At 57.3% G+C, this 17,432-nt stretch overlaps 7 protein-coding genes across 7 annotated transcripts; 3 read left to right on the forward strand and 4 right to left on the reverse strand.

Moving 5' to 3' along the window:
- Positions 1-2,096: 2,096 nt before the first annotated feature.
- CcaverHIS019_0309800 (uncharacterized protein) lies at positions 2,097-3,903 on the reverse strand (the record flags this gene model as incomplete). The annotated part of the gene is made up of 2 exons (XM_060599486.1): positions 2,097-3,776; positions 3,808-3,903. 2 exons carry the CDS (start codon positions 3,901-3,903, stop codon positions 2,097-2,099), a joined length of 1,776 nt encoding a protein of 591 aa, XP_060456175.1.
- A 1,683-nt stretch (positions 3,904-5,586) lies between these two features.
- CcaverHIS019_0309810 (uncharacterized protein) lies at positions 5,587-6,008 on the forward strand (the record flags this gene model as incomplete). The annotated part of the gene is made up of 2 exons (XM_060599487.1): positions 5,587-5,887; positions 5,920-6,008. The coding sequence occupies 2 exons, from the start codon at positions 5,587-5,589 to the stop codon at positions 6,006-6,008; spliced, it is 390 nt and encodes a 129-aa protein (XP_060456176.1).
- Positions 6,009-6,178: 170 nt separating this feature from the next.
- Positions 6,179-7,414, reverse strand: CcaverHIS019_0309820 (uncharacterized protein; the record flags this gene model as incomplete). The annotated part of the gene is made up of 3 exons (XM_060599488.1): positions 6,179-6,194; positions 6,229-7,257; positions 7,335-7,414. The coding sequence occupies 3 exons, from the start codon at positions 7,412-7,414 to the stop codon at positions 6,179-6,181; spliced, it is 1,125 nt and encodes a 374-aa protein (XP_060456177.1).
- Positions 7,415-9,858: 2,444 nt separating this feature from the next.
- On the forward strand, positions 9,859-11,181 carry CcaverHIS019_0309830 (uncharacterized protein; the record flags this gene model as incomplete). Its single annotated transcript, XM_060599490.1, has 4 exons — positions 9,859-10,025; positions 10,057-10,119; positions 10,283-10,464; positions 10,634-11,181. The coding sequence occupies 4 exons, from the start codon at positions 9,859-9,861 to the stop codon at positions 11,179-11,181; spliced, it is 960 nt and encodes a 319-aa protein (XP_060456178.1).
- A 178-nt stretch (positions 11,182-11,359) lies between these two features.
- Positions 11,360-13,366, reverse strand: CcaverHIS019_0309840 (uncharacterized protein; the record flags this gene model as incomplete). The annotated part of the gene is made up of 7 exons (XM_060599491.1): positions 11,360-11,451; positions 11,488-11,710; positions 11,747-12,527; positions 12,559-12,846; positions 12,879-13,165; positions 13,197-13,282; positions 13,315-13,366. 7 exons carry the CDS (start codon positions 13,364-13,366, stop codon positions 11,360-11,362), a joined length of 1,809 nt encoding a protein of 602 aa, XP_060456179.1.
- Positions 13,367-13,630: 264 nt separating this feature from the next.
- CcaverHIS019_0309850 (uncharacterized protein) lies at positions 13,631-14,682 on the forward strand (the record flags this gene model as incomplete). The annotated part of the gene is made up of 4 exons (XM_060599492.1): positions 13,631-13,753; positions 13,790-13,838; positions 13,887-14,356; positions 14,389-14,682. 4 exons carry the CDS (start codon positions 13,631-13,633, stop codon positions 14,680-14,682), a joined length of 936 nt encoding a protein of 311 aa, XP_060456180.1.
- A 1,665-nt stretch (positions 14,683-16,347) lies between these two features.
- On the reverse strand, positions 16,348-16,580 carry CcaverHIS019_0309860 (uncharacterized protein; the record flags this gene model as incomplete). Its single annotated transcript, XM_060599493.1, has 2 exons — positions 16,348-16,439; positions 16,469-16,580. The coding sequence occupies 2 exons, from the start codon at positions 16,578-16,580 to the stop codon at positions 16,348-16,350; spliced, it is 204 nt and encodes a 67-aa protein (XP_060456181.1).
- Between the last annotated feature and the right edge of the window lie 852 nt (positions 16,581-17,432).

Genomic DNA, 17,432 nt, shown 5'->3' on the forward strand with positions numbered 1-17,432 from the left:
CGAACTACATGTATACTCGCGCATCGAGTTCCAGAAAATAGGCGGAAGCACGCGCCGGTTAAGTGCCTCCCACATGGCGTGCCACCGGGCCTCACACTCCGCCTGGCACAGATGCACCTCCTTGTGACAGTACGCACACACCCACTTGTTCGGCACGACGTCGCCGACCTCGACGGGATATTTCTCCGGCAGCCAAACCCGGAAGAAGCGGTGGAAGCCTGGTGTCAGCCAAAGTGGTGGAAGCCTGGGTCAGCCAAAGTGGTGGAAGCCTGGGTCAGCCAAAGTGGTGGAAACCTCGGGTCTAACCCAGGGCGACGTACCAAACGGGCTGAACGGGCAAGGCTGGTCCCAGTTGGTGGCACACATTATTCTTGGTGGATTTGAGGGGGGGCTTGGGCCTTTAGCATGCCGCAGATGATGACAAGGAGTGCGAGAGTCCAAATGTCCAAATGTTGCAGCGTTCAAATGAAACACATTCCCCCCTTCGCAACCCATCTGAACGAGAATCCTCTGATTGCCCTGGCGTTATAACTTGCCCCGTCTGCCCCCTCGCCATCACTCCCGACACCGAGCACGTAACACACACCGCACCCACTCCACACAATGTGCGGCACGACTATTCCCGACACCAACGACGAGCACGCCATGGAGTGGTAGCCCAGAGATGGCAATGGTACTGCGCCAACTGCATGAGTCCACTACGTCTGCCGCCACATTTGTGAGGCCATGTTTGCTGTCCCGGCCGCTTAGGCACAGGCCATGTTTACTGCTCAGGTCGCTCAGTCCCAGGCCATGTTTACTGCTAAGGTCGCTCAGGCTGCCCGGGGGCCCCAGAGCACTCTTGAGGAAGAGGGCAGGGGGAGTGGGGAGAGCGAGGGCGGCGATGTGTAGAGGCGTAGGCCACGTAGTGAATGCAAGTGGCCAATGAATCAACATGAGTCTATGGCAGAGAAGAAGGCTGGATGGCCATTGATGGCACAGTTGTATTGCCCCATAGCTCGCAACTCGTCACTCGCCATGCACCACGACAGTCACGTCCGGCCCCGAACTGGCCCGCATGCCAAGTACATTTCCCGCGTGTTCGGCGACCCTCGTCTTCTAGCCGGCCGAGACGGTGGCTCTGCATCCTAAACATAGATCAAGGGCTTCTTGTATCTCCTTGAGCACCTCGGTCCTCCCCGCATCATAGTAATCTGGATCATGTAGCAGAATGCAAGTGCGAGGCCGAATGATGTGGTCCTTAGGGCAGAGGAACGGCGCATCGTCCCTCGCCTCGAATCGCGATACAATTAGGCATCTGATTGTGATAATGCGAAGGAAGCAGGAACAGCTAGTTACATCAACACCCCGCTATATTTCAATCCCCCAAACCCCTCCTACCCACCTACCCTCCTACCCAACTACCCACTTACCCACCTACCCACAAGAAACATGTGCAACACGACCTACACCTGCCGTTGCTGCGCGTACTGGATCGGCAGCGGTGCGGAACGCTACATGGCCGCGTGGGGCAAGCACATCTTCACCTGGCGCCCGGAACACAACGTGTGGGTGTGTGGCCGCTGTGGGCGGTGGATCGGCAAGCAGTGCCAGGTGACGTGTGCTGAGTAGAGGGAAGAGACGTGGGGATGCAGTGTGCCGAGTAGAAGGAAGAGACGTGGGGATGCCGTGTGCTGCTGAGTAGAAGGAAGAGACGTGGGGATGCATAATGTGTCGTCAGAAACGGACGTGTAGATGCCAAAACTGTTCTCCACCAGGGAGTTGAACCCTGCTCTTTCGCGGTCATGCTGCTTGCTCGACGTTCGAGACGAAGAGAAGGCTCCAGCAGCTCTCGACTGAGAGGCGAATATACTGACCGATATACTAGTGAAGAGGCTTGAGAGGTGCATAGAGACGTGCGGCAGACTCTCGCACCCTTCCATCGATGACTGTCAACATTGGGCCAAGCGGACCTGACCGTCGCACACGACTCCAACCCATCCCGAATACCAACCTACGGCCGTGGGAACACCTAGACCATTGATCACATCACACACTCGAGAGCACAAACTTCTGAAATCCTTTACTACTGCACAACCTTCTGAAATCCTTTCCTACTAGAAACTGTACAGGTCGTGGAGGGGCGTCTGGTCGCTGGCAGTCGGCACCTGGATGTTGCCGGCGTTAACCTCGGGGATGTACCATGTAAAGTCGCCATTAGCCAGTTCGGCACGGGTGCGTCCGTTGCCGAGCCAGTTGAAGCGTGCGGCACCAGCCTGCTCGTGCGGGTATCGCTCCCAGTCAAACTCCTCCCAGCATGGCTGCTGCAGTGCATCGTACAGGTGCAAGCTGGTGCCGCACCAGATTGCGCGCACCTTGCCGTCCCTGGACCCATCCTTGTACCAGCTGGAACAGTTCTGGCCATGTACTGTCCGGGTGAGGTATTCGTCGATGTAGGCGGTGAAGTCGATGACGTTCTGGGTCTTGACACAGACGCTCTGGTATCGCTCGCGCTGGAGTTTGAAGACGAAACGAAGGATATGGTCGAGGATCTTCTCCAGACCACCGAGGTAGTCGCCGTTGAAACTCATCAAACCGGGTCCACCGATGGTGAAGTAGTTGGGCATGTTCTCGGCGTGGGCAGTGAGGTATGCGCGCGCCTCAACTGGATACAGCTGGGAGCCGTTACGACCAGTCACGCTGAAGGAGGGGTAGAAGGACGTGTCGAAGCCTGTCGACCAGATGATGCAGTCGTACTCGCGGTGCTTTCCGTCTGCACCCGTGAGGCCGGTTTCGTCGACGCTTACAACACTCGTGCGTACGGCGTCGACGTTGTCCGACGTGATGGCGTTGAAGTAGCCCACGGCGGGGGTGAGACGACGGCATCCAATGCTCCACTTGGGGAGGAAGAGGTCGAGCAGGTCAGGGCGTTTGACGAGCTTGGCCTTGGTCATCTCGACATACATGGCCTCGCCCTGCTTGCGCATCTCCGAGTCGATCTCCGTAAGTCCATTGGCGAACATCTTGTTCGTCGAGTCGAGAATATCTTTACGGTGTTTATGCATGAACGCCGAGTCGTTAGTGAGCTTGTCCTTGTGTTCCTCCGAGTACGGAGGGTTGGAGAACGACTCGTCATCCGACGTGAATGCTTGAACGGGGTCGAGGCCCCAGAACGAGGCGCGGACATCCGCACCGAAGGGAGTGACGACCCAGGTCTCGGACCGGATATACTGGTCGACATGTGCGGCCTCCTTCTGGATTTCGGGAAGGATTTGGAGCGATGTGCTTCCCGCGCCAACAAGCGCAACTTTCATGCCCTTGAGTTCCGACGTCGGCGTCTTGTTCCACTTGGCACTGTGGAACTGGCGGCCCTTGAATTTCTCCATACCGGGAAGGTTGGGTAATTTGGGCTTGGACAACACGCCCGAGCCGTTAATGAGGACCGGGGCGGAATCGGTCCATTTCTCGCCAGTGTTGACGTCCTCAAGCTCGACGGTCCACTCGGCGGCATTCTCGTCCCACTTTGCACTGAGGACACGGGTGTTGAACCGCGTAATGTCGCGGATGTTGGTCTTGGACGCAGCGAACAGGGCGTATCGCTGGCAATCCTCACCTGGGGCCTGGAAGCGGCGCCACCCGCCCCAAGGACACCAGGTCAGCGTGTACCCGTGGCTAGGGACATCGCAGGCAACACCAGGATACGTGTTGTTGTACCAAGTCCCGCCGACATCGGGGTTACGTTCATACACCACGGCCTCGATACCGGGACCGTACTGCTGGATACGGGCGGCAAAGTGCTTTCGTCAGCCACATACAGTAAAAGCTTACGATGCCGAGTAGGCCTGCGCCGATGAAGATGACCTTGTACGGGCGGCACTCGCGGATGGGGTGGCCTTCGCGGATAATCGTGGGTTCAGCTACCATTGTGATGTGGGGATGGGTGAATGTGGCTCTCCATAATCCCATCTAAATGTACATCTCAGACTGCGGGAGAGCAGGAGAGCCTCGGTAAGCCATCCGGTGTATCGTCATGTGATGCAGGAGCGGCTTTCGTCCTTCCGCCACATTAGCACGGTGGGGCATAGCAATGAGTGGGCCGAGTGGGATGTTACATTCCAAGCGAGGCTGTCGGTTATGACCGGCCCCAGGGCTGACTGGCAGACTTCCGATTGCCGACGTGCCGAGTAATTAACACAACGCCGGCTATCAAGTTAAGCTTGCCTTGGTTGCCGGTGTTGAAACCAGTGCATTACGTCAGCAGGTCCGGGGCTTGAGCAGGTCCGGGGTTCCGAGTCGATGCCACCGTGAGCTTCATGCCTGTCTTGCTGTCTTGGTTTGCAGCATCAAGGCGGCTTGGAGCCGCCGGCATTCTCGATTGCAGTTCCTTCCGCGCTAGTGCGCTGCCATGCTTGTTCGCCAAGCTAGCGTCATCATGTTATTCTACAATCAGCGACATGTTGGGCGGCGGGCGGCGGGTGGCAGGGCGTCATTCTTCGCTTAATGTCCACGCTCCCGCCAGCACTGGCGACCGCTTCGCTCCACTCCATTCATTCCCCGACCTCTCGATAAGCACCTGTTTCCTCTCGACATCCGTCTCCAAACGGCGTCGGTCTGGCCTTCCCGTCTCCCTCGCAGGTTGGCTGGTCGTGGTCCGGCTGCCAATTCGACTACGCGTAGCTCACACGGTCGTCGCCCGGCTGCCAATTAGACTGCGCGTAGCTCACACGGTCGTCGCCTTCGCTTCGAGGCGCATGTCAAGAGCGGCGCGGGGCAAGTTGGACAGGATAAGCGGCCGTAGTAGGGAGGAGGGGAAGAAGGGGGACACGCGAAGAGGCAGTGGTGGCAGTGCTCGGCGCACGGGCCTCGGACCTCTTATCCGACTCCGTCGCATACCAGTTACAGCCACAACCCTCCATACGCTCCACCGTTCCAGCTCGTCGACACACTGTGTTGGTCAATCACATCCAACTCGGATCTTACGGTGACTCGGGCGGTCTGTACTCGGGATCGTACGGTGACTCGGGGGGTCCGAGTTGGGTCCAGAGTCCAGAGGTTGACTTGCGTCCAGCCACAGCACTTGGGAAAGCTTCTGGGATGAATATGGCACAACGAGCGGAAGACAGAGCGCCAGATTGGGGCGACCGAGCGTGCCGCAAGTATTGTATGGAGCAATGCGCTCCGAAGCACGGCCACTTTCGTACCCTCCGTCACTTGTTCGTGCGTACAGTCCGCACTCCGTGCTTTGGCTCGTGCTTTGACTAGCGCTTCGGCTCGTGCTTCGGCTCGTGCGCCGTGCGTCGTAACTCTTCTGTGCGTCAGATGCATCAGATGTGACAAGCCCCTGGCATGCTCGCAACCGCACTGAACCGCCTTTGCACTCCACGTCGCGGCTCTTGTATTTACACTTCCATCAATCAGTCGATTCATACACATTCAGTCGATTCTGCTCCTCCTTTGTATCCAGACGCTGCCGCCACTAGTCGTTGCACCTCGGCCAGCTTGCTACGGCCTTCCGCATCCCAGTCAAGCGCCCATCTCGGCAACCCAGTCCTTCAAGCACCCACCCTTCCAGACAACAACTGCCATTCCCCCAATCATCCAAACACCATGTCATTAGCCGCCTGGAGACGCCCGTCCGAGACGCGTCCCGACCCCGCCGCGATCAACGGGCGAATCGCGTCGCCGCACCCTCACGCTCCCCAGGCCCAGGTCCATACCTATCACGCCCACGCGCCACCGCCCATCTACATCCCATCCCACCTCCCCGCACATCTCCCCCTGCCGCGCGGCCACAACAGCGCGCGATCGCCTAGGGTCCTCTCGCCCGTCTCCTCACCACAGTCGCGAGAGAACGCGTGGGCCCATTGTCCCGCGTCTGGTGTGCCAGGCCCGCACATGAACATGGGCCGTGAGTCGACAAGCGGACAGCGCTGATCCCAGGCGTGTGTGCTGGCGACGCCTCCGGGCACTGCATATATTGCCGTCGACGGGTGTTCGTCAAGGGAGCTTACAGCCCCAGTCCGGATTAGCGAAGCACAGGGAAGAGAGATCGGGAGACGTTAGGGCGAGTCAGTGCTCGGTGGATGGCTGGTTCGACACTCGACGTGCGATGCACGCACGGCCGCATCTGCGGACAGTCACCAGTGAGACATGTTACGTGTGTATCCAGTTATGCCTACATTCAAGCCGTCAAAGGGTCCTAGCACCAGAAGCAGCTGGCTGTCAGCGGTGCCTTGCGCATCTACTCACTGCTCGTTCCACAGCCACTCGACGTCGTCACCCCCCATACCATACTGTGCCAAAGCGGGGATGTGGTCCTCCCCATTGAGCGTGTGCTCGTGTGCGTCGTACTCGTTGCCCGAACCCCAAACCTCGATCTCTTCTGCACCCTCGGCGTGAGCGGCCGCGACGAGCTGCTCAAACGAGACCGGCTGTTGGATGTGCGCGACGAGAAGGCGAAGTATGTTCGAGTCCTTCTCCCTCGGCTCGACCGTGTACAGGACAAAGGGTCTGTCCTTGCCGCTCCCAAAGCGCATGCCGCATCGCTGAAGATGTCGACTCCCGTCCTTGCCGACGCTGCGCGCAAAGATCTCGAGGCGGCTCGGATACTGCCGGAACCAGCCAGCCTGGGGAAGGATCGCCGCTCGAGGCCGATCGATTGACGGAAGTGCCTCCATCTCTTTCCGAACGGTGTCAGTGGCGTGCGCCTCGAGCTCGCCCGCGTCCTCGAGGTTCAATAACCGCGTATCTGAGGCAAGAGTGGACGGGCCTGGGCTGGGGGAAGGTACTTTGAAGATCTTGTGAGGGCGGCGGATAGCAACCCACCCTGGCTCCTTCTCGCCCTTGGTACACGTAGCGTAGTAGTCAGGTCCAACGTCAGAGTAGAGCACTGAGAAGGCGGCGTCGCCGAAGAAGGAAGGTGGCGGGACGCCCCATTTGGCGGGAAAAGGGGGCATATGTTCGCGCGGCGATAGGACGTAGTGGAGCAGTCGGAGCATGTGCTTTGCGTAGCCCTTGCGGCGCTGGTTTGCAGGAGTGAATACGGAAGCGATGGCGTACGTCGCGACTTCCTCGACGCGCCCACATGGACGCTGGACAAGGGCGACACGGCGGTAGGTCTCACACGCGGCGAGAATGTCAGTTGTTCCGGGGTCGGCGCGAGGGACGAGGACCCAAGCGGTAAAGCGGCCTGGCTGTGACCAGACGTTTTCAGGCGAATTGAGTTCATCGTCGATACGCTCGTACGCTTCGAGTGTTGCAACGCCGCGTGGGGCACCCCTGTGTGTGAGATATGAAGTGGGAAACTTGATTGCGAATGGAAGAGGGAAGGTGTGATGAGATGCGGGGTTACGTACCATTGTGGATAGCAGTTTGCAGTTGCCTGGCGTTGTTGTTCGCGCGTGGCTGGGACAATTGTCAGGTCACACAGTGACATGGAGAGAGCGTGGTGGGGGGAACAGTGAGACTGGAATGACTCGAGGGAAGGTGATGATGATGATGAGGAGGAGGAGAATGCAGAGGAGAGGAGAGGAGGTGATGGTAATGAAATTATTGAAACTACAGGTTAAGGATCTAGTCTGTACTCAGGAGTCTAACGGATGGGATGGTTGGTATGGACAATGGGGTAGTTTTGTTAAGTGACGTGTGATCCGTGATGAGAGAACGATTACCCATCGCATGGCGCATGGCTTGGTAGCTGAAGCTCCAAACTCGTCGTGTGCATTTTGGTTTTGGTTTTGGTTCGGGCTTGTCAAGCCATAGCAGGCAGGGCGTGGGTCCTCATTCTAAGGGTATATGGGTATATGGGTTGAATGGGTAGGGGGTGTAGGGTGAAGGTATGTTTCTGGGGTGATTACATTTACATTCTAGACCAGGCAATTTAGTCTGACAAGGGAAACAAGCAACAAAGTCGTCAGACCAGGTCCGGACCCACCGATCTATTACCCTGTTGGATCTTAGGAACAAACGTCGCCCACACGCACACGCGACAGCTGGGCAGTTGAACAGTCTTCAGTCCCACACTTTGGCTCGGATGGCTCGGATCCTGATGTGACTGTCCTTGAATCACCCCGCCAGTATTGCAATTGGAATTAGTACATGGCTGTTGATATCCATTCTTCACAAGTTATCACTACCCTTTGAGATGAATGATAAATCTCCACACTGATGAAACGTGCGGCACATGGCAACAGGGGCCATTTGTGCAAAGTGTCAGTTGGTGACTGTGAGGTATGCCAGGTTTGTCATGACTGAGACCTGTGCGTTGTTTCAAACTGCAAGTTGCAAGGCAAGGGCTGAGAACATCAGTGGTGAGTACCAAGTGACCCTATCCACTACCCCTACACAGTTGCACAGCTTACCAGGTCCCACACTTTAACAGTGCACCGGTTACATTGGCGTGGGACATCGACCACTTTGCTAACCTTCCTCGCGTTGGTCACTTTCCTTCAACCACCCAGTTGACGCGAATACAGTCTTGATTCATGTCCCATTATCCCAACTTGCCAATCTCACTTTCACTTACTCTCACTTCTCCTACTTGATCACCTCGACCGCTTTCATCTCCTCTCACCTTGTCCTCAACACTCCCCGTAATAGTCTAAGCTCACAAACTAGTCACGTCACCATCGACACACCCCTCAACCATCGCCCAGTTCCTGTTATCTTGCATAGGGAAGAATACGAACGCAACAATCTCAGTGACATTGGATCCATCACACGTGTCTTTCCGTATCCTGTTTCGTCGTCATCCAAAATCCTTCCCTCCTCGACATAGCTGGTATGACTTGAGGCAATCAAGACAAGAGTGTGGTGTCTACATCTACGTTTCAACAGTATCCGGCCAATGCGCCCATGTACGCTCCGTTGGCCAGCTTGTCATCGTAATCAACTGTCACAGTTGACCACACTCGCCTCATCCCGAGCTGGCGCGGCGTCATGCGTATTCCCGGTATGCTTCCCCCCAGATGCGATGTTGTGATCGTCTTTCACGCTTCAGGGCAGCGCAAGAGGAAGCTGAGGACGTCAAGACTGACACCGCCGGGCATATTGGGCCGCCTAGCCGGTCAGATGAAGCGCCGCTCTTGGCGGGTCATACCACGACGCTACGCATTCGTTGGTGCACACACGGTTGATCCCTGCGTGTTGGGGTTTCCCAAAATGGCGTTGGAACGTGACGAGATGGAGGCCGCATGAGGCGCTTCGCCGGCCGCAGCTGCACCCGAGACTGTATTACGATGAGCGGCACGACTTGGATTCAGACGGAGGCGAAACGATTCGATATATGAACATCGGCGAGTACGCACCCGAAGCGGGGCCACGAGAACTTGAGGAGGAGGTGCCTTGGCAGTACGAAGCGTACCCCCAAGACATGGGAGCTGAGTGGGTCATGGAGTGGAAGGAATAGGACATGAAGTTGTCGCTCAGCGAGACGGATTCGACTGCTGCCATCAAGCGCTTGGCTGGACAGCCGATCAGTTTGAGTGCTTGGGACGAGAGCGAGCCTCAAACACGGTCTAATCTATTTCTGTCTCCATCTCCGCCCAGTTTCCACCATGTTCCGCCTCGGACCGAGTGGCCCCATATGGATTTGGTATATCCGGTGATCGGGACGCCCGAGTAGCGCACCAGTCAAGCGCGATCCGACCCATAAACCTCACCTTCGAGCACGGTTTACGTATCTCGGAGAGACCACTGGAGATTGATAGCTGCGGATGATGTGCGGACGAGATTGCGGAATCCGCGACATGCCTACCACCATGTGGGACCCCGAACCCCGAGATGCCGAATCAAAGGGCCCCAAGAGTGGACAGTGACGCAGTCTAACCCATATATCAGCAGCACCCATCGTCTAACATCACCCACTGAGACAAACCAACAATGTCCGTCCCCCTGCCGACCTTTGACGAGCTCAAGACCCACACCCCGCAGTACAACGCGTGGAACGACTACCCTAACGAGGAGCTGGGCCGCCTCAACCTCATCACCCCCGACAGCATCAAGCGCGGCCGTGACGCCATCAAGCACGGTATCGCCGTAAACCTCAAGTACGTCTATGCTGATATACGCTGACTCTAGCTTGCCGCTCTCGACGTTCCCGTCGCTTAACCCCGTCGTCCGGCCTATGGTCGAGCATGAGGTGTGAGTTTGGTGAGGTGGGCAGATTGGCGTTGTCTTTGCTTCCTTGCACCCTTGCACCCTTGCTAAGCCGTCCCCATACCCCGTTACCCCCCGTTCCCCCCTCCCATCTCCGTCCCCCCTACCCCCCCCCCCCCCCCCCCCCCCCCAACCCCACTGACCCAAGCGTGTACCGCGGACACTGCCTCGACGACCGCGTGAGCTTCAACACTCAGTGCTCGACGCAGTGGGACGGCTTCAACCACTTCCCGTACAAGAACTACCCCAAGGAGGGCGAGTACACCTACTACGGTGGGCAGACGACCGAGATTGCGCGTGACAAGAGCATCAAGAAGTACGGAATCCAGAGTGAGTCTGGAGGCGGGGCGGAGGCGGATATGGAGACAGAAATGGAACCCAGGTCCTGGGATCAGCTTGTGGGCACTTTCAGGCGAGGTGACGGTGGTCATCTCCACAACCCCTCTCTGGCTCAGTCTCGGGCTCAGTCTCCCTTTGCTAGCTCGCTCTCTGACACCAGACTACGCCGAGCACCCAATCACCGGCCGCGCCCACCTCCTCGACGTTCCCCGCCACCTCGCAGCCACCGGCCAGCCCGCCCTCACCCCCCTCCAGCGCTGCGGCATCACCCTCGACATGCTCAAGGACACCGCCAAGGCGCAGGGCTGTGAATTCGCCCAAGGCGACATCCTAATTGTCCGCACGGGTCTCACTGAAGCAATGCTGTCTCTCGGAGAACAGGAGTACAAGGACATGTTGGCCGCCCAGAAGGGGTGGGTCGGCGTTGAGGCCAACGAGGACGTCTGGCGTTGGCACTGGGACTCGGGTTTCTCCGCCGTCGCAACAGACACTTTCGGATACGAAGTCTACCCCTTCGTTCCGGGACAGCTTACTTGCCACGAAGTGTTTTTGGCCGGGTGGGGACTGCCTATTGGCGAGTTGTTTGATTTACGCAAGTTGGCCAAGATCTGCGAGGAGAAGAAACAGTGGACCTTCTTCTTCTCCAGTATGCCACTTAACCTCGATGGAGGGATTGCGTCGCCGCCCAACGCACAGGCCATTCTTTAGAACAAGTAGAAGTCATGGATTCAAGGTATACCAGGGTCTCGTGACCTTCGCGACAGCGCAGGTCCAGTACGACGCCGAGGGACTACTTGAAGACTGACAACCTTCATCCCAGCACACACCGCTTAGCCCTATATAACCTTCCACCCTCTACCGCTTCGCCCTCCATAACCTCCACACTCTACAGCTTCGCCCTCGGTGCCTTCTCCGCGTACGCCGCACGCACGAGCTTGCGCACATCGGCCTTGACGATCTTGCCGTTTGCGTTGCGCGCTATTGTCAGCTGGCTCGGGATCGGGGTTGGCTCACGAAGTGGGTCGGCGAGGACGAGGGCGATGACGGGTCGCGCAGGGTATCGCAGGTGCGGGATGACGTTGTGTATAATGCTGGCCTCGGTCGCCTCGGCGCCGGGAGCAAGGGAGACGGCGACACCGACCAGCTCGCCCAGCACGTCGTCGGGAACAGACACGGCCGCGACTTCAGCGACGCGGTCGTCCTGCGCCACGGCATTCTCGACTTCCAACGACGCGATCTAAGTCAACTCGACGTCTATTAAAAAAAAACGTACATTCTCACCACCGCGAATGATGATGTCCTTGTGCCGGTCGGAGAGGTGGACGAAGCCGTCTGGATCAATCAGACCCACATCGCCCGTGTCCATCCACCCGTTTTGCAGGACCTCGGCCGTGGCTTGGGGATTGTTGAGGTATCCCTTCATGATGTTTGGCCCTCGAGCTAGGATGATGCCGGCCTGTCCTTGAGGAAGTTCTTTGCGCGTTTCGGGGTCGACAATTTTGATTTGGCAGATGGGAAGTACGGGGCCAATACTCGTTGGCCGTTCGAGATAGTCTTGTCCGTTGACATTGCAGTGGGGCGCATTCGTCTCGGTCATTCCCCATCCCTGGCCAACCACTGCGTTGGGAAAACGTGAATTCAAGTCGCTGGCCAGGCGCTTGGCGGGCGGCGCACCGCCATAACCTACTGATGCGAACTGGTGGGTTTTGGGAAGGAGGGGAGATTGGAGGATGGCGGTTGCGATGGCGGGCACACCACCGATCGTGCCGACTTTCTCGGCGAGGATGAGCTTGATAGCATCAGGGACGCTCCAGCGGCGCTGGAAAACGAGCTTGCCTCCGGCTTTGATGGCTGCGATGAGGGTCGAGAGGCAACCACTGGCGTGGAAGAGGGGGATGGAGAGGAGTGTTGTAGACTGCTCGGTCGGCATTGCCAGATCAGCCAGATTTCCTCCCGCACGGAGGAGGGCGCGAACATGCGGGACGAGACCGGAGAGAACGACGTGTAGCTGTGCGCGCTGGGTCGAGAGCACAGCCTTGGGGTATCCTGTTGTTCTATCGTCAACAATGCCGATAAGATACTTACCCAGAAGTGAAGAAGATGATGCCGTCACTATCGCCGTCAAGTTGTTCGACGCCTCCACCACGACCTTGGAGGACGTCATTGACGAGTTGGGCCGAGACGTCTCGGATCTCACTGACGTTATCGCGCACATTGTCCAGGTGCGCGGCGGACGACCAGCACCAGACCGGGCCGACATTTTTGGCCCTAAGCTTAACTGTGAGGTGCGCCAACTGCTGAGCCATCTTGGAATCGACGAGCACGAGCTTGGGCGTACACACACCCAAGCAGTGAACCTGTGCGTCGTCGGTTCTGTCATCAGAACCCTAACTATGAGGCCTTACAGAGTAGCGTTGAGAAGCACTGGCGAGGCGCCGATAAGTAGTATGGCGAGCCACGACACAACCCAGCCCGTACTGTTCCCACCACCAACCGCAACTCGGTCGCCATACCCTACGCCTTTTGAACGGAGCCACGCCGCGGACTGCACTGCACGGCCGTACACTTGGCCGTACGTGACGTGTTCACGGTCGTCGTATTCGGCGGGCTCGGGGAGGGGCGATGAGAGGAACACCCGGTCCTTCCACCCCATGAACAGTGGGGTCAGGTAGTCACGATAAGTTTGAGGGTTCTACTGTCAGATTTGAGGGGAGGACACACACGTGTTTCCACGCCTTGTGTTTCTGGCCGTCAATGATCGTGTCTATCATCTCCAATGGTGAGCCAGGTGCAGTCATGATTGCGTCGCCTGGAGTCAGCCCCACTCAACACACAACTCACACTCGGCGACTGTGCGTTTCGCCGCCGAGGTAGTGGGGATGACGGCCGGCATGGTAGAGAAAGGATACTGTCAAGTCTTGCAGCACGCCACGAGAAGTCAAGTCAGCGAGCAGCCGAGGAAGTCTAGTACATGTAGACCTTGTAGTACCAGGTGTCGGCTAGCTCCGATATGACATAGATCGGGGCCACGCGATTGCGGTTATCTCCGGCCCAAATGCTTGCCGGTGTGGGCCACAATACCGACATGCCGAGCACAACTGGTCTTTAAAGCGCCGTGGGAACATGTATCATCTATCCTATTCCACATCTAGACATCATGACCAACACTGGTGGCGCCGGCTTCGAATATCCCCCTCAGCCTCTTGTGTGGCTGAAGCGCGATGCGCTCCTCTTCGCCAACTCGATCGGTGCGACTGCCGACGAGCTCCACTTCCTCTACGTGAGAAGCTAAGATACGGCTCCACTGACAGACCAGGAGTTGCACCCCAACTTCCAGCTGTTCCCAACCTACGCTACTATCCTTCGTGAGTAGTCCCAGGCCGTACAACCCCAACCCAATCCCCTAATACTAGCGTTCAAGAAGACCTCTCCCGAAGTCACCGACTTCTACGCCGCCAAGGAGTCTGTGCCTGTGCCCGGCCTCCCTCCTCTCGACGTCCGCCGTGTCCTCGACGGCCAGCGTCACCTCAAGTTCCTCAAACCTCTCCCGCCCACCTCTGAGGGCCGCAAGTTTGAGCTGCGGACCAAAATCACCGGCGTGTGGGACAAGGGAAAGCCCGGCACGGTCATGGACACGCGGTCCAACGTCGTCGACGCCGAGACCGGCGAAGTGTATGTCGAGATCCACGGGTCCGCATTCTATGTTGGCCAGGGTGGCTGGGGCGGCTCCAAGGGCCCCGCGTCGGTCAATTACCCCCCGCCAAAGGGTAAGACGCCAGACGCGACCTTCTCGGACCAAACCAGCGCCATGACGCCGATCCTGTACCGCCTCAATGGCGACTACAACCCGCTCCACATTGACCCTGTCCTAGGCGAGAAGATGGTGAGTTTCGGGTGGGGCGGTGCTGATGAAAGAACTTTGGCGGTGTCATCATCCACGGATTGTATTCGTGGAACGCTACCGCTCATGGCCTCCTCAAGACCTTGGGCGGTAGCAACCCCGCCAACCTCAAGGAGTACCAGTGCCGCTTTGCGTCGCCTGTCAAGCCGGGTGACAAGCTCACCACGTCAATGTGGCGTACGGGCCAGCCCGACTCGAATGGGTTCGAGGAGGTCGTCTTCGAGGTCAAGAACCAGAACGGCAAGGTCGTGCTCTCGAACGGTCGCGCTATCATGAAGGTTGTCAGCGGTGACAAGGCCAAGCTCTAAGGAACTGGAAGAAGCATGTATCAGTCTACACAATGTGGAACAGATGGATGCTGCAGTGAGGGCGGCATCGTCGACAGGTGGGCATTCACGGACTGCACCACTCCTTTTCATTAACCCATATTTAAGACCCGCTAATCATATTCTTCCAATGACAGAGTGTCGCGGAACATTCATGCATCAGGCTCACAGCACTCTCACCGATATAGAACTGCTTCTGCGCTGCAGTACATACAGTACATACAGTGCCACTACAGTGTGTATTTGGACGAACACGCAGCAGATACTCCCTGTCACCCTCCTAGTTGGAGCACGTGATGGCCATTGGTAAGGGGTTGTGGGACCGTGGGGAGGTTGGGCGAGGTGTACTGTGGCTGGAGGCTTGCTGCGAGGGATTAAATGGGCGGTCGTGGAATCGATAATGGCGAGAGAAGCTTTGCGATATAACGTTTCGTGCGAGAATCTGCGATGTAACATTTCGAGCGAGAATCTTGCTGTCCCAGATCCAGATATCATCAGAGCTCTGTTCTAGAGAACAATTACGTCCCCTGCCCGTTACCATGATACGGTTGATTCCAATCAAAGTGTGCTGGCTTGAGGCTATTGTACGGACTCTGACGAAACCTCCCCCATGTGATGATCTGCACTCACGATGGAGTGATTGACAATTGAGGCCAACGATTACATCTCTACTCATCCACTTGTCCCTCGCCGCCGTTCTCACGAGCTCCGTTGCAGTAGATACAATATCCCGTCGCCGACAGGGGGGAGGGGACGTACTCGCACGGCACTGGGTTAGACTTGTCGGGGCCCATGCTCACTGTTGCCGGCGCGGTTGGGGCAGTAGGAAACCATGTGCGGCATTGTTTGAGCGGTAAGGAGGGTAGTGAGGAAGGGAAGAGGCTGGGTTTTATGGACGGATCGGGGAGCGAACAATGTGCTCAACATGCATGTACAAAACGGTGCGATGCAAGTCGTTTCGAACCACGTGAATGAGGGTCTAGCGGCATCACTTGCCCCATCACTGCCACGATGCGGCGAACCCATATCGGTGGGATTGAAACACCATATTCTGGGCCGCTGGGGTCAATGTTCGCGCCTCGTGCCTGCTGCCATCGCAACCCAGGACATCTGACCCAAGTTAAGAGACCATTGTCGCTACGGTCCTGATATTTCATCAAGTCTCAATCTGTTCAACTACTTGCTTGGGCGCAGGCCAGGGCACACCGCACTGCATCGGATGCAATGCCATGCCACAATGCCCGAAATGCTTGTTCGCGGGAGCATGCGGCAAGCAATTCCTGGCGTCAAACACGGATACATATACACAAGGCACAGGGCCAACATACGGTTGGGGCAGCGGTGCTGCAGGTCGCAGTTGCCGAGGAGGAGGTTCAGTGGGCGGCGAGGGATACGCATGGTATTGGGGTGGAGAGGGGGGCGGTTCATGACGTCGGCGTTGAGGTGAGGATGAAGTGGGCGCCTTATATTGAGTGTCTGGGCGCCGTATCGTCTGATCAAGTTTGCGGGCTAAATTTGCGGAACGGGTTAGAAGATGCTGATCAGAGGTAGGCAGTGTGATTGTCAGAATCGGGTGCTTCCTCTGTACATTCCGACACAGAACAGCTTTCCCTCCAGGACTAGATCTACAGTGCATTTACACCAGCCTCAGTCCCCCTGGCAGACGCGCGCGCAGCGGTGGCAGAAGTAGTTGACGGCGTTGCAGAGGTTGATGTACGGGTGCATGGCGCAGAGTTTGCCTTGTGTCAGAAGACTCAGTGCCACTCACCGTCGGTCGGACAGTAATGCGACGTCGAACAGTCGCCGTGCTGCCGCATCTTGGGGTACGGCAGCGCGGGGCTGAGGACGTGTTTGAGCAGGATATAGGTGTGGTAGAACATGAAGGTGTGAGGAAGCAAGAGTCAGATGCTTTGGTACAGCAGGTCATTCTCAGGCGCCCCTCGACGTATGGTTCGATGCCGTGTGTCGTCCGTCGTTATGCTTCCGTTGCCTCTCGTTCGGCACGGCTTTAAACGGAGTCACGAGTCCACTGTAAGGACGTGTGTGAGGAAGAAGGTGGCGAGGTAAATATGGGGAAACGCGACCTCCAGACGGAGTGGTCTCTGGAGCCGTGAGGACATACTGCTCAATAAGCCGGGGAGAGTCGTGAGGTCCTCTGAATACTGCGAGGTTGCCTGGAGTGCTTTCCGCCCACCGAGATCACAATACATACATGCTCCGATAGGCAATCACCAACCACTCTCCTCTCCTCAGCGCAGGCCTCCATCACAGGTCCCACCGCAAACGTAGCAGATGTAGATGTAGCGCCCGTTCTTGAGAGCGAACGGCGTCATATCGCAGACGTTGCCTTTATTAGCTCGTCATAGGGGAACTCACCATTGACACACGCGTGCTCGCGGTAGCAGTATCCGTGGTATTCCATTTTGCAGTGTGTTGGTGAGAGGGTTGGGTGGAACAGTTATAAGCTCGCAGCTCGTAATAGAGAATTCTCGGCATGTCCCGGTATACTGCTTCGCTGACAATGCTCCGGCCGCTGACATAGTCTGGGTTACTTCTTCGTCCCATCACAATTCCAAGCTTCACGGCGAGCCTTGATAACTTGAGGCAGTTGCAATGGGGTTGGAAACAGTTGTGGCGCTGGTACAGAGCGTGTGCAGATTTCTGGGTGTGCGATTTTAGAGCAGGACGACGTATAACTCGCAGTAGCGTATCTTTGGGCACGGGGGAGCGTT

This window comes from Cutaneotrichosporon cavernicola (assembly GCF_030864355.1).
Source record: "Cutaneotrichosporon cavernicola HIS019 DNA, chromosome: 3".
Taxonomy (NCBI): domain Eukaryota; kingdom Fungi; phylum Basidiomycota; class Tremellomycetes; order Trichosporonales; family Trichosporonaceae; genus Cutaneotrichosporon; species Cutaneotrichosporon cavernicola.